This window comes from Cygnus atratus, chromosome 2, assembly GCF_013377495.2.
Source record: "Cygnus atratus isolate AKBS03 ecotype Queensland, Australia chromosome 2, CAtr_DNAZoo_HiC_assembly, whole genome shotgun sequence".
Lineage (NCBI taxonomy): Eukaryota > Metazoa > Chordata > Aves > Anseriformes > Anatidae > Cygnus > Cygnus atratus.
The window spans coordinates 157,830,306-157,852,336 of record NC_066363.1 but is presented as its reverse complement, the minus strand read 5'-3'; the positions used below and the strand labels follow the sequence as shown (position 1 = coordinate 157,852,336).

The following is a 22,031-nucleotide window of genomic DNA, read 5'->3' as shown; positions in this document are numbered from 1 at the left end:
TTTCTCAATCAGAGATAGATTGTGTGCTCTTTTCCTCTTTAAATTAATTCCAGAGATTATTTTGGAAGAAGAAAAATATGACAAAAAGAAAATCAATAAATTTTCATAGAATCATAGAATGGTTTGGGTTGGAAGGGACCTTAAAGACCATCCAATTCCAAACCCCAGGGGTCCCATGGGCAGGGACACCTCCCATCAGACCAGGTTGCCCAAAACCCCATCTAGCCAGGCCTTGAACATCTCCAGGGATGGGGCATCCGCAACATCTCTGGGCAGCCTGTGCCAGTGCCTCGCCAGCCTGACAGTGAATAATTTCTTCTGAATATCTAATATAAACTTACCCTCTTTTAGTTTAAAGTCATTACTCTGTGAAAAGTCATGACTCCTTAAAACCATGACTTCTTTTTCTCACAAAAGAATTGTGTTTGTTGAAATGTTTTGTTTTTTTTTAACCAGAAAAAAAATAATAAAATTATATGAAATGTGAATTTATTCTGTTACCATGGTATAATATCCTCCCATGTTCAAATTTAAGGAATTAAAACTAAAAAACTATCATATGGGAACCTTGGATATTTCAGATAGTAGAGGGTATGCACACAGGCAATGAGGGCCAGGCGATACCATGCACCTCCAGGAAACTGTTCATGAGCTGACTTCTCCTGGGAAATACCAGTTGTTTGTGACCACTTATTTCTCTATAAGAAAGGAAAGGCAATCACTTTGCATGTACTAAAGTGGTAATATTTCTGCACTCTGCCCTTTACCACAGAGCAGATGACATGAGGTACCTTACTCTCTGGGAGGACGTTCTGTTTTCCAGTGGATTAACGAAGGATGACATCTGAATTTTAAATCCCTGGAAGATGCATCCTGGCAGGCATGGTAAACCGCTGGCAGGGCGATACCATTTTGTCAGTGCATACATATGTAGCAGATACTTGACATTTCCAAGATGCATTTCAAGGAGAGTATAAATCACTCAGGAGCTGAAGCGCTCTAAATTTATGCTGGTGTTTGGTCATTGCCTCGTGGCCACTTATTTTCATTCAGACTAGAGCTTTGGTCTGTTTGCTGAGGAAAACCAGCAGGAAGAGCTGGTTACGACATTTGGGGGAGTTTAAACAGTGTCTCCAGGCCTGCTTGGAAAACTAGGGTGAGCAGTTGTTGCTTTAGTCCTTACCTCCAGGGGTTGTGGTGTGTCACCGTGTGGGAGAATTAGAGCTCTGCTAAAATCAAATAGAAAGCTAGGTACTACCTGCTTTTGTTGAAGCAATAACCACAGCTCCTGATGACTCATGGAGCTGCAAATTGTGTTTCACTGCACCAATCTAAGCCAATATGACCCATTTAGCCCTGGCTTAGCAAACAGGAGAGATTATATTACAAATCCTCTCGTGTGCTGAATTTGTAACTTGACATATACACAGAAGTTTGCAAATGTCTAACCCTAAGTCATTTTAAACTTCACTCTGGAAGAACTGCCATAGTTTTCCTTCCCCTTAACATCTGCAGTCATGTCTATAGAAAGCCCGAGGGGGTTTTCTTCATGGAACGAGACTCCCTTAAAGCTCTCCATGTACGTGGCAATTAGAACAGGCAAAATTATTTTTCATGCTGACAACAATTTTACCCCAAACTTGGCTTTTAATTAAGAAAGAGACCTTTACATATTACCAAAATATTCCTTTTTTTATTGTGCTTCTCAGTATGTTGTATTAATTATTTTTAGTCAGAAATTACAGTGATAAAACAGTGTTAAGCTTATTAGAGTGCTAAAAATAAAAGTGTACTGTGAAACCTAAAGGGGACCATTTTGGTTATTGCCAAGTGGGAGCATTTTGAAATTCTCATTCACAAGCTCACTTTCCTGTCTTTCAAGCAGCTCTACTGAAAATGATGCCTTGTGAAACCAGTCCATTGTTGCCGCTATAAAGACACGGGTCATATGGGTGATTTCCCAACACATTTGGACAAAACCCCATTCCAGCCACTGTCACTCCAGTAATTTCACATATAAGACTCTCGCTGGTCATTAGCAGGGGGATGATCTCAAAAGACAGGAAAATAGGTAGGGTTGAAAGAGACTTCTGGGGATCATCATGATTTCTGTCTCTGCGTGACAAGTCTGTCATAAAATCATATCGAGTTACATCTAAAAGCTTGTTAACTCTGCCGCCTTCATTATTCCTACTGAAAGGATGTAGAATTTAGGCTGGAAAATGAGAAATCTTTTCCTAATTCCCAGGTGTATTTGTTTGCAACAGCCATCTGCTTTGGTGCAGCCTTGTCCCTCAGTTTAATAAAATGGTGATCACATCGCTTTAAGGTTTGTGTTTGTTTCCAAAATGTACCGTAATTATAAATTTGTCATCACAGAATGAAGATGGGAAATTGCTAGGGGATTCAGGGTTTTGGAAAGGTTTTCCCTTTGGAAAATCCCTGACACAGGGCTGGGTTATCTCACCTGTTTGGGAGCAAATTCACTGTCCTTTCATGCCAAAAGCAGTAAAGAAAGGAAAAGCCAGCCCCTTCCAGCAGATGTTTCAGTCTACCAAAGATCCTAATGCCCCTTTGGAAATGCATGCCTCTCCATCCCCAGCCAGGGTACGTGGGAGAGAAGTCTGGAAGTAATCACAGTGAAGCTGTGAGCCATCTCTGGCATATGCACTGAAGGAGTGCTGAGTGGCACGTTCATCCTTGATTTATTGATATGGCCTGCCTACTTCCTTGTGATTTGACCCAAAGTCTCATTCCCTCTCTTGCTTTCCTGCATAAATCTGCAGAAATATCTAGTTACATTGTGTTACATATTTATGTCTCATTTTTATAGAGCTTTGCTTGTTTGTTTGCTTTTGCCTTCTGCTCTCAGGATTACAAATTGTTACAGAGAAAATTTAAATGGGAATTCGGCTTATTCCAAAGCTGGTATTCCCGTGAGGAGAGAAAGTGAGAAGAAGCAATGCCACCAGGGTCCAGTGTCCTCCTGTAACATCACATCAACTTATATAGGACTTGTAGCACGTGCCCATCCTACTTGGGAAAGCCTGTACTGGGAAAAATGTAGATAGTGTTAGCAAAACATGATGCATAGCACATGATTAACCCATTCCACGCAGTGCTAAGGGACTGTGGTAATATGTCATTAAACGTTCAGGGTCTGAATTTCAATTGGTGCAAACTGGTGTTCTCCCAGTGTTTAGTTCTTATGGCCTTCTGGAGAAGACATGAAAATGTGTTTTGGCAAAACCAGTCTGGTTAATTTGCATCCTATAGTCACGGTTAGCTACACAAGTAGGCATTTGTCACCAGCTAGGTAGCTAAGAATTTGTCACACTGGGTGGGTGACAAGTTAATCTATCTGATACGTCCTCTGTTTGTTAAGTGCATATTGAACATACTAACCCTTTTGGTTTCTCTGCCTTATACCTTGCAGTTTCCAAACCCAGAGAGGGCCATACATGCAGTGCTGGAATTTGCAGTGTAGCTTGTGGTTGCCAATTACACAGCACTGTCCTAGCATGCAAACACAGAAAGGAAGCACTCCCGTGTTCTGCAGAACTAATCTAGCCCATAAATCTACCGCTTCTAAGCTATTCCTCAATCCTACAAAGAAAGCATCAAATGTCCCTCTCCTATTAGTCCTATAAAATATGTAGAATGATCCCTTACGGATTCGTGGGTCAACCTCAATTTCTGTCTGGAAAGACCCCAAGGGCAGTCCTGGAGTTAGGACATCTATTCTTTTTAAAGAGGAGTGGGAAACCAATTAATAGTGATAGCACTGGTGGACATGTGCTATGTCCTGCTGCTATGTGCAGTGGGATTTTCCTTGGAGACTTGCCTTGGAACTCATTATTAAGAGAGAGGTTGAAAACTGCCTACCGTGTTTCACTTACAGCTGTTTCTCAGGTACTCCTGTTTGAGGTAGACCTTGGGTAGATCCACTCACATGGCAAAAACATTGCTCACTGCAGCATGATACTGTAGCATTTGTGTTTCCGTTTATCATTTTTGGTAATTCAGCACCATTGCTTTCTACTGGTGTTGAAAAGAGAAAAATCTGTAACTTTCCCTGAAATACATTCATATGGATGCAGTATTGGAAATAAGCTTTTCCAGGCTGTCACACTGGTGTGTGCGTGTGTGTGGACTCAACTCTTCTAAGGCTCCGTACAAGCAAATTTGCTATTTCTTCATAGCCAGGAGTTGCATCATTAGAAAACTTTTGATCTGTTCCTGCCGAGTCCTGCTTGCAAGGCAAGCATTTGGGCAGAGCTCAGTGATGCCAACCAACGTCCACGGTTTTAAAATCCTAATAAAATTTTTTTGAGAGGCTTTGTAAATGGCCAGTAAAATTACGGTATATCAATCTATAAAAGTGCCAGCCATGTAGTTTGCTCTTGTGTACCATGGCATGCATAATATAGCAAAAAGGATTGGAAAAAACGTCTCTGAGGTGTGAAGAAAGACTTTTAATCGGTTTCTAGATGCTAAGCTGAAGTTTGGGGTGTTGTTCCACAGTTCTGCTGGCTTGGGTTTTTTTTTGTTCTTTTGTTTTGTTTTTAAGTTGAATTATCAGAAATGCATAGTTATGTTAGCAGACTTGCAACACTTTTTCACTAAAAATGACAAAAACTGAACACAACTACCTTCCACCATTTATGTGAAAACCTTCATTTATTTATCCATCACAAAAGTAGCCAGTTGGCTTAATGTTCCTAATGTTTTGTTTTTGTTATTGTTTTTGTTTTTAAAAAAGGTAAAAAAATAAATCTTCTGACTTAATCCAACTGTTCATACCATCAGCTGAATAATTTCTGTTAATTTTACTAAAGATTACAGAAATCTCTGGAACCTTATTCTGAAATCTTTGACATGGACTGAATTCCTTCTGATCATTTTCATGTGTTCTGCGGTGTAAATCTCTGCTGTCTCTGCTGTAAAACCCACATAAGCAGACCAAGTGCACATATTCTCCCACTGTGGCCAGAAATTACTGACTGTGCATCTCTTAGGGGACAAATTGGTCAACGTTTCTAAGATTTCCATTTAAAACACAAACCACAAAAGGTTTTATGCCATAGCAATTCCATCTTGCTTTCTAAGCACAGCTCCGGAGCCAAAATTTAATCTTGTTTTTGATGGAACTGGGGGTTTCTCTCACTGCCAGCTGCAATGTGTGGCTGTCAGTCTTTCTTTTCTAGACTCATTTTGATTCCTCATGTTTCCTTCAGTTTCTCCCAACCTCAGACCTAGCAGTCCAGGGTGAGATTCATCTCCCGTAATTTTAGGCACTGGCAATTTGTCTCATTCTGAGATGCCTGTGCAGATCTCTCTTGCAGCTTGGAAACGTGATCCAGGAGTTGAGGTTGTGATTCGTCTGATCTGATCATCAGGAGGTAGCTACTGTATTGGGATGAATCTCACCTTGTGGACTTGCTCTCCGTTGACTGTGATAGCGTAAGAGGGGACTTGCTCAAATACAGACACTGGAGTATGGTCAATAACCCACAATGAGATGAACCTCATCCCTGAGCTCTAATAATGAGATAAATTTGAATAAAATCTGCTAGGTCACCTCTGTAATTTAACTCTAATCCAGTGAATTTGCCAGTCTTCAGCTGATTTCGTGTGAATGTGCTATCGGTCTTTCCATTGATTTCATGGGAGTGGGATGAGATGCTAACCTCCATCTTATCTCGGGACACATGGAGAGATGACAGTCGTACTGCCTCTAACTGATGGGTTTTGGTGCCTTAATTCATCAAAATGGGGTACAATTCCTATTTCTTTCTAATGCAATGACTTGCAAACAAGAAGCTGCTTGTCTCTTTATGTCCGGGAGTAAACTGCTGAATCGCTGTTGGTATAAACTTTTTGTTTTAGGTTTGTACCCTCTAATTATCTTCTATTATCTTAATTTGCAGATAGTATTGAAGCCAACATTGAGACGGCATCTTCTAATGTAGAATCAGCCAATGAGCAGTTGGCAAAAGCCAGTCAGCACCAAGTAAGTGGGTCTAAAAAACCCTACGGATACATTCAGTAATAGTATTTAAAATAAAGAGAACACTTGACGACTGTGAACCACATGGCACATGGGCTGCGTTGGATTTGTGCTACCTGGAAAGATGATAAAGCATATTCTAAGTAAGAGCTAAACTTTTATGTGTTTATATATATATTAAATTACTGTAGCATTGGCAATTTGCAATAGAGGAGTCATTTAGAGATCTGCATATTAAAGAGCTGTTTCCCAGTAGGAAACTCAACAATTAGCTACTGTTGTTCTTGGAAAGATGTTAAAAAAAGTGCATCATATCAGGGTATATGTGCTTCTTATTGGAGTGTTTCCCTATAGTCAGGCAACAGCGCTTTTCAAAAACAACAGAATTGCCAAAAGACGTGATGTGGCTGGTGAATAATGGTTACGGGAAAGGCGTTCAGCACTTTTTAAAGGCAACCAGAGTGTTGTTTTTGTTTTGTTTTCCTAATTTTCCTTCACTGGAGCAAGAATAAAATACACACAAAAAAAAGCATTTATCTTGTTTGAAAATAGCTTGACCAGAAGAACTGGTTGATGGTTATATTTAGTACTTCCTAGGGATGAAGGAAGGGGAAAAAAAAGAAGAATCAAACAAAGAAAAAAATGTTATTGCTTGCATTAGATTAACAGAACAAAAGTTGCTACGGTTTCATTCTTTTCCTCAATCTTTAATCGATTTGTTGAACATCAAGGTGATTTTCATGTATCTGGAGTCTTGTTATGACAAAATGTAGCTGAGATGCATGTGAGTACCTAGTGCCTCCTCCTTGATCCTTTGACACAATGAATTCTGAAGGTCTAGGACAAACCTCCAGCCTGAAGGAGAATGAAACATAAGCACTTTACTCCAATGAAATGGAGTAACGTGATTTTAAAATTATCTACAACTCATTTCCTGGTGAAATGTACCTTGTAAATTGTGGGTAATAAGAACAATTTTTGTAGAGCTTTGATATTATGGAAACTAGGTGTGGTCTTCAGCAACATTTTGGTTTTGAAGTCATATATATTCAAGATAATGTGTGTCACCATGCATTTAATCCTGCATTTGCCTTGAAAATAGGCTGTTGCATTTTTACAGCGTGAAGTCTAATATAAGACAAGAATAAATTTAGTACTTGACAGTAGAAAGATCACAAAGCTGTAAATGAGTTAATAACAATTTTGGCTAAGAAGGTCAAGGAGTAGTCAGGCAGAAAATGAACTCAGCATAGTGGAAAGGATCTGCTTCCTTCAGCCAGCGGGAACTACTGAAATAACCTGTCCAGTTAGGAGGTCCTTTATTCCTCAGATATGTTGATCAAGATGAAGATGTAGTCAGCCTTAGCAAGTCAACCACTACTAGGGGCATAAAGAGATGTTGTGTACTGACTGGTATTTATAGGAAAACACTTTGGATTCTCCCTTGCCCTTGAAACGAGTCTGGATACAAAAAAATTGCTTAGATAAATTCTGCTGCCAAAGAAAATGTGCAATCTAGGTTTCCTATAGAGGACAGGTAGTGTTCCTATACACTGCTGGATGAGGATCATGGTGTGCAACCCCAACTTTCTCTGTCACCTCTTTCATGAGATATGGGCAGAAAAATGGGTGAAAGTTTTGTGATTTTGATTGCTGGCCTGCTGCCTGGGGTTTGTGAAGTGGTATACAGTGCCTCTTGTGTTTTGTGCCCTGATATCTGCCCATTTTATGTCTGTAAGGACATTTTTCCCACAGTGTGACAAGAAAGTTCCTGGTCACACATCCCTCAAGAGCTTTTGTAGGAATTGATGTTGGTGCCACTACCATATAGATGGACAGTGCATTGCAAGTATAGGTCATCATTCCAGGTTGTGTGTGTAGATTTGTCTGCTTCAGAAATACCTAGGATGGATTTCGGAGAACGAGCAGCTGGACGGCTTTGTGGTGAACTGCTTTATAGGGAGCTGCTGTAGCTTTACACCCTTTAAATCCTCTTCTGCTCTCTGCACTCTCCTGTGCTGCTCAGAGATCAGAAGCACAGACTGGTATTTAAATCTTACTGAACAGTTTTCTTTTTTTCTTTTTTTTTTTTTTTTTAATTGCCAATTCATTAATGCATTTGGCTATTACCTATGACCTCTAGCACAGTGGGATTGTCCTGTAAATGCAGAATGGCTAACATACCTTTGTTATTTATCCCTATTTATATGTATATATGTATATGAATGTATGTTTGTGTGCATGTAATATTTTTGTGACTATATTTACAAATGTATACATAAATTGAGAAATCAGAAATGTCAACATTGCTGAAACATTCAAGCTAAAGACCTGCTGTAGACCTTAATGAAGGGATTTCTGCCAAGAATAAAGACTAAGTGATGGGTTATTTAGCATAATGTTTGCATATAATGAAGTGCAGTCACTTCAACAATACCACTTGGAGCACCAGTCCCAATCCAACCATTAACATAACAAAGCATCAGTAAATAGCTTTTCTTTAAGTTGTTCAAAATGAGGCGTTTAGGTTCTATGCACTGATAGAGATATTTAAACAAATATAAATATCTTCCTGCTGAACTCGTTCGTCTGCGTTTTAAATTTTGAAAGGGGCTCACTCATCTTGAGATGTGGGTGCTAGCAATAGCATTTTACTATTCAATGTGAATTTTCATGTGCTCCGTCTGAACTCTTCCACCAAGAAGAAAAAGATAAAATGAAATGAAATGAGATGAAATGAAACGAAACAGAACAAAACTAAATAAATAAAATAAAATAAAATAAAATAAAATAAAAACCCCAGCATCTGCATCAGTCTGCATCGTGGGGTAGGTGAAACTCCTCAACGGTCACCACACAGAGGTAAGACACCAACCGAGCTGTGGACTTTTTGGGGCAGCTTGCTTCACTACTACTGTTGTACGAGGCAGGATCAGACAGGGGAGTAGATGGTCTCAATTGGTTATTATATTCCTGACCTTAGATGCCATAGGAAGTCCCAGAGTCCATAACTGACAAGCCGTGTCATTGCCTGTAGTCTTTCTCAGCTGTAGACTTCACCCCCTGACGATAACACTTCCCTGCTTCACCAGGCAAATTCACTAAGGACTGTGTGGTGCTCAGATACTAGAGAAATTATGTGGATGCTGTAGAAAAATAGCAGTAATTGCTATTTATAATTTATAATAATTACTAAATGCTTATGCCTGTCCATGATGTAGAAAAAAATGTCTTATATCATAATCACTTTATTTCCATAAATATTTCCCTGCCATTATAAATCATTTTATATGAGCTGATTTCAGCAATGCTTGATTTATATTGGGTGATATGTGCTTGCTATATTTTTGCTGCAAGAGAGGATGTAATAGGTGAACTTGTAATGAATCATTAACAACAAAAACAAAAGTATGACATCCCATAGGCATAAAATGCTTAGTGGGAGCTGTCAGAGCTTTGGAAGAAATATATATTTTTTTAATTCTTAGCAGATTTGTTTTTCTCATCTTAAATTATTATCATTACAGAATTTTTTTTTTTCTTTCAATAGAGATAATAGTTAAGCTGGTGACCGCAGTGTGTGCAGAAACTTGCAGGGTCAAAATGCATTGTTGGATATTGATACCGGGACGAGAGGAACAGAGGCGTGTTTCCATATGAAACCCCTTTTTGGTCACAGAAACTTGAAAATTTTAGTTAATTGTCCTGTTTTTCACTAGAAGAGTCAAGTTAGAAAAACAACAACTGGGAGAAAAAGTCTGGCAAATAAACCAGAAGAAGCAGTCTCTGGCAGTAGACTTGCTTCAGTGCCTTTCCTTTCTGTGAGATCTCACTTCTCTTGGACATAAAGAAGACATGGTGACCCTTGCCTTTTAATACCTATGGTCCATATTTGTCACCTGAAACATCACTGTCCTCCCCCTAGAGGAGGTAATACATCCCACCTGCCTTAAGATGCCAACTTTAACATGGGGTGAATTGCTCTCTGGAAGGTAGGGATTTATCAGACCAAACACAAATGCCTATGGTGGAGGCATGTGTGGCTGAGGTGCGTGTCTGGACTCCTTTTAAACTAACAGGGAAGAGGAATTGCTTCCTACACGTCTTGTTTTGTCTTACAGAAATGTCTAACATAAGTCCTATGGACTCTCTGGGCTTGCCTCTTCTCCTCTCTGTCTCTAAAGTCCAGACTTCAGCAATTACCTTGCAAACATTTCCTAGGAAAATAAGTCCCATGTAAATCACCTTTCTCTTTATCGGGAAAAAAGGGGGGATCCAGACACCCAACAGCTTCAGGACCTGCTTCTGAGATTAGCTTAGGTGTGATGAACATCACACAGAGGGGCTGGATGTGGTCAGATGAGCAGTTTGTTCATAGCTTCCTGCAGATGGATTGGGAGAAAGAAAAAGAAACAAACGCAGACTCCGCGGATACATATTAAACCAGTTACTCTTTTTGACGGTAAGTTTGGCCTAAGTTCAGCTTGGCCGCGCTGACTGAAGGACTCTGTGTGCTGACTGTTGAAGCTAATTTGTTTTGGAAGAGCTGCTTGTGTCGCTCTGATTAATGCTGGTTGCTTTCCTTCCCTGTATCCTCCGTGGAAGTCAAGCTAATTTGGATTCACTGGCATCGCAAAGGCAAGCAACAGTTCAGTGACCCACTTGTGTAGTCTAAGAACAATGAGTTTTTTTCCTGTAAAGACGCAATTCCTGGGCCTGGCTTTCAGGGATACACAGAGGGGCACTTTGAAGGCTGGAGCTTTAGGAAAAAGCCTCATAAATCTGTGACATTTGCAGAGAGATCTTATTGCCAGGGGACCACCGTTAAAGGGCTGGCTTCAACTTTCGCACAAATAACTCTTCAGTACTTTAAAAAAGAAAGAAAAATTGAGTTTCAAAATCACATTTTTATATTCTTTTAAATTTCCTAGCATGCTAACATCTCAAAGCACTTCTTATTTATAAATGCTGTGATAATGCAGAATTTCTCTTCCTTGTCCCTTTGGGTATGCCCTAAGATCCTGACTTACGCTGTCCTTAAATCATTTAAAAGCTAGTCATTTTTAAACTGTAGCTGCTAACCAGTTAGCACCACAACACGATGGGATCAGACCCTGCAACTTCCCTACCTGTATGGAAATGCAGCTTCACAGCTACTTCATCTAGAACGAGGGTCTGGTAAGGCATCAGGACCAAGATGTGCCGACAATCTTGCCCTAGCTGTAAGATGCAGGGTAAACTGTCAACCTCACATTGCCGTTGCTTTGCTGTGTCTGTCAGGAGTGCGAGCATGGATGAGTTTGCTGCTGCTTTGGCTAATTAGCACTTGGAAGTTTTATTTGGGGGATTATGAAGCTATTCTTTCTTCTGTCAGGTTTTGCCTGTGAATGTGATGGGAGCTGAATTAAAGCTGCCATAGGAGCTCGGAGCTCTGTAAGGACTCCAAGCAAAAGCCGATACCAAAGTGACTGTGTAATTACATGACTAAGCCTTAATCCCCTCTTCAGCAGCAGAGGGAAACTTTGCCGCCATCCAGAGTCCTCACAAGTCTGTGCTGTGATCTCCAGTTAGTCAAAAAGTCCTACCCAAGCTGGCTGAAGCTCGCAAACATGCCCAATTTCCACCCCCTTCCTCTTTTTTGGTCTGCAGTCCCACTCACTCAGAACTGATTTCTCCAACTTCAAAGTTTCCCATTTTTCCTCCATTTGTTTTCCTTCCACCCCTTCTATCTCCCATTCAGCCACATTATTTCATGTTCTCCATCAGTCCCAGTGCCTCCATCCTCCTGTTTGATGCCTGCTTGTCAGCATCACTGCTTTCTCAAAAGTCCACTCCCTTCTAATGATCCCACTAATTTGCTTGTCCCGGATTGCGCAGAACCTACCACATAGGGATGTTTGCCTGTATCATCTATCAGATGTGTCCTCCCACAGTCTGTGTTGTCTTGGAGCTGCTCCTTGCTGAGTGTCTGCTCCTGCTTTCACCTCCTTTTGTCACGCTGTGTGCCGTGCAAGGCTGGCCAGGGCAGTGCTTTTTCCAGTTACAGGATCACAGAATCACAGAATTGTAGGGGTTGGAAGGGACCTTGAGAGATCAGCGGGTCCAACCCCCCTGCCAAAGCAGGTTCCCTAGAGCAGGCTGCCCAGGTAGGCGTCCAGACGGGCCTTGAATATCTCCAGAGAAGGAGACTCCACAACCTCCCTGGGCAGCCTGTCCCAGTGCTCCGTCACCCTCACTGTGAAGAAGTTCTTTCGCATGCTGGTGCGGAACTTCCTGTGCTCCATCTTGTGGCCATTGCCCCTTGTCCTATCCCCACAAACCACTGAGAAGAGGTTGGCCAAATCCCTCTGTCTCCCACACTTAAGATACTTGTAAACATTGATAAGATCCCCTCTGTCTTCTCTCCTTAAGGCTGAACAGACCCAGGTCTCTCAGCCTTTCCTCGTAGGGAAGATGCTCCAGGCCCCGTATCATCTTTGTGGCCCTCCGCTGGACTCCTTCCAGGAGATCCCTGTCTTTTTTGTACCGGGGAGCCCAGAACTGGACACAGTACTCCAGGTGAGGCCTGACCAGGGCAGAGTAGAGGGGGAGGATCACCTCCCTTGACCTGCTGGCCACACTCCTTTTAATGCATGCAAGGAGTGTGGCCACCAGGCCACATTGCATCGCCCTTCACCTTCCCTTGATGAACAGGTAACAGCAGCAGGTGGTTGGGATGAAACTTGTGCTTCCTTTGCTCCACTTGCTCTCTGTTAAAGATGGGCTGGGATTTCAGATTTCAGAGTGTTTTATTTTGCAGCAAATTCTGATTGCGTGTTTTTGTTTTTTTTTTTTTTTTTTACTGTTATTTTAATGCAGCCCATTTACAAAGCAGCTGCTTACTATAGGAAATGGTGTTCGAGTCAGCGGCAGTCCAAGTGATAAATGATCTGCGTGAATGCAGCAACTTAACCTCAGTGAGGTCTGAGCCATAACATTTATTTAAACCCATCCTTTTTCTGTAAATAATGGATCCATGTGATCAAATATTTATTGGGAAAGAGTTTGTTTAGAGCCTTTGAATGTCATGCAGTTGGGTGCTCTTGCATGTGAAGGTAAAATCTTTCGGGCTATTCATAATCACAGCTGAACATCTCTTCATTTGTACTGTCAACAAGAGACAGTTTACTCAGCCAGGTGGTAGTTTAATCTTTCTTTCTTTTACTATAAACCATGGCGAGAAGGATTTTTGGAAGGAAAAAAAAAATTGTTACTGTGAACTCACTTTGTATTTAAGCAAAAATCACTGCTTTCTCAAGGATAAAACAAAAAGAGGAAGAATAGAGGAGGAGGGAAGGATATGGCAGAAGGGGTGAGGGTAAGTTTAGCAGTGAGGCATCGCTGATGAAGCTGCTCTGACTGGCAAGAGGACGAGTGAGTCGCTGTGGTGTTTAGCAACCATACAGCAAGTGGCCTTGTACTTATGCAGCTCTAGGGATAGATCATGTCAAGGTTTAGGAACATCCATTACATTATGCACAGGAATCTGGATTTGGTATTTCGAAGGCAAGGGTTTTGTGTGTGAAAGCTGAGCAAATCTGATCCGCGACAGTTTGGAGACGGCAGAAGGAAATCACATACTGTCTTTTGTTCCTCTGTTTTGTTTGTTTAACAAAAATCTCTTTCCATGGTACAATTTCATTTTGAGGGATCAGAGGTTAAAAAGCAATTTTCCCTCGCTGACAGCAGCATAAAGTAGTGAGTTACATTTCTCTTAATGGTCTCATTTAAATGAGGAGTGAATGGAAATCCTTGGTAACCGAGTGGAAAACCACATTTCGAGTCATTCTTGTGCCCAGTGGCAGCATATACAACCAATTGCATTGCCCAAAGGTCAAATCTTTGAGAAACAGTATTAAACATGCCATTTAAGGGTTCTAGGAATACCAGGAAGTTGGGAATTTTAACACTGGAGATGTATACCTAACCTGACATCCGATGAAAACCAGGAATAGAAAATAAGTATCCCGGTTTGAGTCCCAGCTGTATAGCCTGGAGCAGTATTATGCTGGGCTGTGATCTTGTCAGATCTCATCAAGTAGGAAAATTATTGGGTTTGGTCAGTGCTCATGCTGGAAACCTCTCCTGCAAACCTTCTTGGATGGGCAGTGTAGCCTTGTGCTGTTCAGTGGGTAGCCCCTTCTGAGTGATTCCTTTCTGGCACAGGGACACCATCCAAACAGTGCCATCGTTCCTGAGGTATTTCATCAGGTTTTGATAATAAGCATCAGTAAAGATGCCATGTTGTTTTTGAAAACAAAAACTGAAATTAATAATAGAATTCCAATATGAGGACTTATATCCTGATTTCTGTGCCTTGATGTTTTACTTGGTTCTCACAAGCGTCAGTTTATCAGCTCATCTTTTTAATAGGGACAGTGTTCCTGGTTTCCACTCTAGTAAACTGTTTTTCCACTGAAAATCACAAGTCACCTATGCTAGTCATATTTAAATGTTGCAGAGAACCTGGGGTGTCTCAAATGGTCAGAAGTGGATCAGAAATTAAGTGTTTATTTCCCTACTGTTTTTAATAACAATAACAATATCAATCATGAAGAGAAAACAGTATGTAAGAAGGAAGAAGTTATGGATAATGAAATTGCATTTATTTCCACTTTGGCAAAACCTGAGAGCACTTTCATTAAAGGTTTTCTCCATATTCCTGAAAGAAGTCACAGACCTGCTGGGATACATTTGTAGTAAAGTTATAAAATGGCCTGGCACTATGAGAATTGGAAACCAGGAATTGTTAATTATGCTCAAAAGGAGACAATAGAGTGAATTATAGTCTCACTAAACCCAACTGCAGCAATACACAAAGCTCTTGAAGACATTTTGAAACGAAGACTTAAAAGCATAAAGTTCAGTGGAGACTGGGACAAAATGGCATTTCATTTTACTTTGAAAAAGTAATTGACTGTCTTTCTTTGTGAGGATAAAGAATTTGCTCAGACAAAGGTGATGAGAAAGACTTGACTTCTGGACTTCAGAAAAACATTTTCTACAATAGTATCACATAAGGATTATCTTTATTTAGAAGATTCATAGAGAATGAGGTTATCTCAAACGATAATTGGATGCTTGTGGGTGGACAACTGAACTGCCAATTCAGTGTACTCAACAGTTAATGGAAGAATATTCAGCTGATTCCCCAGTAAATGTCTACATTGGATCTAACTGATTCACTTCCTAATCTTTGCGGTGGGCTCTGAAGGATACTCCCATGACTATAGCAGGTGCTTAGACACGAACATATGTGTGTAGATATGTCGTACATCAGGTATGGACACAGATAGCCAAATTGGTGAGATATGGACTGGCTAAGTGGGGAAAAAAAAAAAAAAGAAAAGAAAAAGAAAAAGAAAAAGAAAAAGATGGAAAAATGGAAAATTGGCTTAACTTTCAGGCTTAGCAAGTTGGAACCAGCATTCCAGCCTAGCGTGTCTGGCATGGGGTAGCTCCTGGCCTCTTCCCACAGAGACCACCATGGCAGCCCCCCGCTGCCAACACCCGAACACTGACACCCAATTCATATGCATTGAGTTGTACAGAAACTTCAAAAAAAAAAAAAAACGAACACATAACATTTAAGATTAGAGCTGAATTATATTCATCATATTTTTATTGGACTGCAGTATCAAGCAAGCCATTTTTTCTCATTATGCTTGAGAGTTAGAAAGCATCAGAACTGATGTTACCTCTTTGCTATTGATCATAATCCAACAAACATGACTTCCCAGTGAGATAAACTTGAAGTGAAAATCTTTTAATTGGCTCTTTTTATTAAAAAAAAAAAAGCAGGTAAAAGTCAGAGCTTAACTTTTAAGCTGAAAATCAGCTGTTCAGATGTATTTTTAATCTTCTTTAATGTAAAGCAGATATTCTGGACACAGATTGTATGTCAGAGAGACAGTTCGCTGTGGATTTTTGTCATCTAACAGGAAAGCAAAGTTTGGGATGTAGACTCCCTGTGGACTCCCTGGTTAACAAAAGAAACTACAGAGAGAGAGATCCAGATCTTTGTAAGCTGCTAAAATGGCTTAAGTTGGGAAACATGCAGCTGGGCCTTGCACTTTATAGGAAATTAATATTAAATTTGTTTTGGTGCAGTTGCTTCCTTTTTCTTTGCAATATGTTCAGGCTAAGAGAGGAATGTGTGTTGAGTCCATTGATTCAGGCTATAAAAGCTATGAAGAACCAGAAATATTTATATGGCCAGATGAGACATCAGTCCTATGTATTCAATAGTTCCTAGTGCTTTTGTGAGATCTGCACCTGTTAGCTAAATAAGAAAATTCTTTCATGGACAATCCCATCCCTCCCCCATTTTCTTTTATTTATTTATATTTATATTTTTGGAAGCAGTCCTGTCCAATATATTGCGCAAATACAGTTGAGCAGCTGCAAACCCAGCCAGTCCTGCCAGGTTAGCCAGCTATCAGTTCTGTCTCAGTAGGCCCAACAATTTTATCATTAATGTTTGTATTTCTTAATAGACAAATCACTAGCCAACAAGCTCTGCAGGCTTTATTCTTACATTGCAATTAACAGTGCACATGAAAAATCACATCCGTGATCTCAGTGCAATTAAACTAATCTAAAAATGTAGGAGGCTGAGGTTGCACTTGAAAAGACTCATTGTCATTCTAGGTGAATGAGGAGAAGCTTCTTTCAGACATTCACCCAAATGAAAATCTGCCACTAAGTTTTGGTTTCCCTGGGAGTATATGAAAATCTGAACGTGGAAACCACACTTTGCCTGGTTCTGGTCAAACTTCCAGCAGCATCAGTCTTCTGGATTTCTATTTCTATCCATTCAGTAGAAAGAAAATCAAACCCTGGGCTTCTTTTAACCTCTATTATTGATCCTCAGGTAGTATAAATGTGTGCAGCTGCCTGGAGTTAAGATTTTTACACCAGGTAAGAAATGTCCCTGTTTCTGCTACATTTACAACTGACTAGTATCAGTTGTCATAGCTTATCTATTTATTCATCGTCTGTGGAGGCCATCATCAATTAATATCAGCACCAGCATATCTATTTCTGTATTGCTGTTTACCATTTTGAAGTAATCTTTTGTGAATGTTGAGCAACCACATGTATTTCATTACACTACCTCTAAGTTCTGGTGGGGTGAGAATCCATCTTCAAACGGTATTTTCCTGTAAGATTCGCCTTACAGATTTTTCTGTAATGCAAGAATGTCTCTTTTACACATATTCTTCAAATTAATTGAAAAGTATTGGTCCTGCAGAGAAAAAGGCAAACATACACAGATAGGAAGGACTTTTTAAGCTCTAGTATTTTATCACCAAGGCACATAAAATGAAGTAGGTGCTCCAAAGGCAAGGAAATCCCTCTAGTGCATAGTACAAAACATGAAGGGACTTTTGCATCCACAAAGACAAAAATCCTAAGGAGAACCAAAGCCACAAAATGCTTTTTCGAAGTTTACAGGTACAGTGGCAAAGAAAGCACAAAGAAAGAAGGAATCACTGCTCTACTGCCAGAGGCTTCTTGTTACATTTCTAAAGCATAAAGAATTTGTGTTCTGATGTGCTTATTCTTCCCCACAGAAAAGGAGGAGAAAGTGCCTTGTTGCATGTGGATGCCTTGAGATGATGAGGTGTCTGTGCCAACAGTGACACAGAGGTTAGAAGCTAGGGGCACCAAAGACCTCGTTTCATCTTTTTCTGCTTCCACCTCATGGACCCAGCCTTTAGTAGGTGGTCATGCCAAGTGGGACATTTCCCAGTTTGAGGATCACGTGCTAGATGCCCCTCTACAGCAGAGCAGTTTTATGTCCTAATGGTATCAATATCAGTGTCCCTTACTCCAACAGAAGCTCATCCGCAGAAACTCATCCTGGAGAGCTCAGTGGAACCAGAAGGCCAGCAGATAGGTTGGTGGGTTAGAATCATAGAATCACAGAATGGTTTGGGTTAGAAGGGACCTTAAAGACCATCTAACTCCAGCCCCCTGCCAGGGGCAGGAACACCTCCCACCAGACCAGGTTGCCCAAAGCCCCATCCAGCCTGGCTTTGAGCACTTCCAGGGATGGGGCATCCACAACTTCTGTGCGCAGCCTGTGCCAGGGCCTCACCACCCTCTGAGTGAAGAATTTCTTCCTTAATTTCTTCCTGGGTTCCTGACCCTTGCACAGGGAGACAGTTTGAGTGCAAGCCTGCACCGTTGCTATTCACCTGCCTTCCTGGTTAGGTAGTGGGGAGACTGGAGCAGACTGGGACTGAGGAGTTCTGTGGAATGATCTTAAAAGACTAGCAAACATCTAAACTAAGCATGCCTTAATCATAAAACACAACTTAATTATTATGTTTTTTTAAGACAACTCATAAGAAAAATAATTATAGGATGCGTGAAAAATCCATTATATTTTGTAGGTCTCAATGAATACTTTAGTAGCTCTGGTTTTAGTGGGTCCATCTTGTGTATATTCTTCATAGCTTGCCCTTTTTTTTTTTTTGACCTAGTGAGGGTCAATGTATCGTTCTTTTTTATAGACAATAGTACTGTCCATTTATGAGAAACAATGCTTGCATCAGTTCCTTTATACTGTAGAAGGCCTTATTCTAACACAGATCTGAAGCATATAAAAAATAAAGTAAACTCAATTTTTTATTTATCTTTACTCTTCAGGATCTGTCCTAGAAGATATTACTCTGTTCTGGAAATACTTCCCCAACTCCCTACTCCCCCCACTTTTTTTTTTTTTTTTTAAAGAGTTTAAAGAAAAGAAAATCGTCTGCAAGGATATAGTAACTTAGGGCTTCTACTGATGTCAAAGGTATGTTTCTCTTTGCCATTAATGGGAGTGGAATAGAGCTTTGTCTATTAGACGGGTCGTATTTGCTGATTCAATAGTACTGGGGAGTGTTCAGACAGGTAAGTTTATTTTTTCTAAGTGGAGGAATCTGGAATTCCTCTCATGGCCTCTAAACTTTTCCTGACCCTCTCCCTAGCTGTGTCTTTAAAAGATAAAGAGGTTATTATTGAATATTTAGGAGTATAAGAATGTAATAATGACTGTTTTCAGCAATCACCAATATAATAAAAAATGCCGTGATCAATTTTTCTATAAGTTCTAGTTCCTTTGACCTAAAAGGAATACAATGCCATGTAACATAACTGAACATACCATATCAAATAATAGGGCAAGCTCTCTGAAGACTGATAGAAACCTTTACATTGACAGATTGTAGGTACCCACACAGACATGATCTCTCAGTGGAATAATCATTTAACTCTGTTAGTGCTGGTAAAGGCTTCAGCAAGGCTGTGCCATCCAGTGGCTCTCATTTCAAGGCTCAGGCCAGTTAGTGAGAGTGGGAAAGCAGCAGGAGAGCTCTAAGGGCCTGCAAGCCTGGCTGCAGAGGAGAGATTACAAAAATAAAGAAAGTTGGTTAGGCTAAAAAAGACAAGATGGAGAGGATGATAACGGTCTATGGGTACGTAAAAGTCGGCTCCAAAGAGGAAAAGAATAATCATTGCTTTTTTGTTTATTACAGATGGAAAGAACAAGAAGTAATGGGCTTAAATTGTAGCAGGAAAGAATCAGGGTAGATACAAAGAAAAAACTACCTAACAATAAGGAACATGAAATACTTTCTGGGGAGATTTTAGAGTCTGCAGCACCAGATATCTGTAACAGTATCTTGTGAAACATATTTCAGGGATGGTGTTTGCATAATTGCTTTTACTCTTGCCTGTCAGATCACACGGCAAGGTGCAACGTAAATAGGACATGTTCATATTGTATCACAAACCATCATTATCTAATCAGAAAATGTTGCAGCCATGAATCATTCTTTGATTTGTGTACTCATCTTCTCTTCCCTCTTCCTCCACCTCCTCCCCTCAAAAAAAAAAAAAAAAAAAAAAAAAAGTGTCTTCCTGTTAGGCACCTTCTTTAGGGACCAAAATCACTGATTTGTTTTGACAGAGGTGGTGAGACTCAGCATTTTCTGTCAACTTTGGTTAGAGAGGTGGTTGGTTACAAACCCCAGAAATCACTTTGCCTTATCCAAACATTTTCTGCCTGGCTTTCAAGTGTCCTGGCCTTGGTTAGCAATCACCTTTTGTTCTATAGAGAATTTACACAAACAGGAGTCATTAAGATTAGGGATTATGTTTTCAGTAGTGCTTTGGATGATGTTGTTGAGCCACACAGGTGAGGGGTGTGGGAGCTAGGCTGGCAAGGCACCTTCCTTGAAGAGTAGTAGATAATGATGTTTAACCAGCACATGGGTTGGAAATAAAGAGGGTTTGTAGGAAGAAGGAAAACTTATATGCTGTTCAGGAGGAAATACATCTATACTACTCAATGAAATAAGACTGAGGGCTGTCCCGTGGCCCCACCAGCTGGTTGTGTCCCCGCAGTTATATTGTCAGCCATGCCAGAAGAAGGTGACAGCATCCAAGTTGTCCATGAGGAATGGTTCTTGACATATGCTTCTGTAGACCTGCATCATTCTTTGGGAGAACAGGACAAAGCTGCATCACAAAGTGTGGCAAGAAATATGCATTAAAGCATTTAATGCAGGAGATGCATTAAACTCACTGGTTTGACCTTCCAGCTTGGCTTTGGACCCCCCCTTACTTGTACAGACACGTCTGGAGGTCACTCTGCCCTTGGCTGACCACGGTTAATGTCATCAGACCTGCTCTGCTCATGCTTGGGTGGTGTGAGACCCAGCCCTTTTTGGTGAGGGCACTTCCCAGCTCACCTTGTTGTCACCCTCTCTTTGAAGTAGTTGCAGTGTGGTCAGTAAGGATATTTATTGCAGTTATTTTACTACTGTTGTTGCTTTTTCATGGCTGTAAAGGAGTTCTTGATTTAATATGAAAGGGCTGGGTTTTTCAATGCTAAGAAGAGAGAATAGAGGCAGCATAAAAAGGTAACTGAGGCACTAGTTGGACCCCTAGGCTCTGACAGAGACTAATCCCATGTAAAATGAGGAAACAAATCTTTTTCTACCATGATCACATAGGTGATGGTCGTTAATTGCTGGAGGACAGACGGGGGAAGACATGACATATTACTGTATCCACCTGGAAATTTATCTCGGAGAGAGAAAGAATGCTGAATACAGGTACTGCTTGCATAAAGCCAAATCGTGTTGGCAGGGGGAACATTAAATTCTGGGTATTGCACATTAGGAAGGTTTAAACATAACAGTAGACCAACAGCATGCAATAAAGTCAGACCTGAAAGTCCAAGGATTTGGAAATGAGAGCAGCATGCCCGCGACCAGGCAGCATATTGATCTGTGCAATAGAAAACGAGGCCACGGAGTAGCAGACGGAGGTGAGAAACAAAATCCAGTGGATCAGGGCCTGATATGTTTTAATTCACATTTCTCTGTAATTACTTGGAGTGCTTTCCAGCATGCAGCAGAAGAGCCTCAAAGTCAGATTCTGCTCTTGATGTCATTGTCATTGACTAGGAAGAGCATCATGGAATTAGGATACCAGAAGTAATCTGGTATGAGGAGAGCAGAATACATCCCACCATCTGACACTGCTGCTTCCCAACCAAGCAAGGGATACTTTCTGCTTTTTCAGCCCCCAGGCTGTTGCCTTTCTGAGCAGAGCTATAGTGAAATGCCTGCGGTGTCTGTGGGCTGGGCGCACCGTGTGTTGCACAGCAGCCTGCTGCATCAATAACCATTACCATATACATCCAGTGGCTACCAGGAATTAGATTACTTCTGCAACATGTATCCCCAGTGTCCTTCAGCAGCATTGCCTTCAGCGACAGGCAGCATGGGTACTGGTTTACTGCTCTGCTGCAGCCTCCCTTGGGTTTTAGCATCCAAAGCCAATTAGGATTGAACAATAGAAAGAGGATGTTGAATGAATGTTCTCAAACAGATCATAAAATACTGGTGGACATGCTTTGTTTGCAGAGGCGGATGAAATGTTGACCACTGTGTAGCCATCCACAGATGGTTCTTCAGTGAAA

At 40.8% G+C, this 22,031-nt stretch overlaps 1 protein-coding gene across 8 annotated transcripts in view; it reads left to right on the top strand.

Annotated features, from left to right (window-relative positions):
* The window catches only part of TSNARE1 (t-SNARE domain containing 1), a 461,960-nt gene that overhangs the window by 286,160 nt on the left and 153,769 nt on the right, over positions 1–22,031 (top strand). For all 8 annotated transcript variants that reach the window (XM_035566387.2, XM_050708986.1, XM_035566390.2 and 5 more), the window contains one exon: positions 5,931–6,013. In XM_035566387.2, the coding sequence (XP_035422280.1) occupies positions 5,931–6,013 (83 nt within the window). The remainder of the gene's footprint in view (positions 1–5,930; positions 6,014–22,031) is intronic.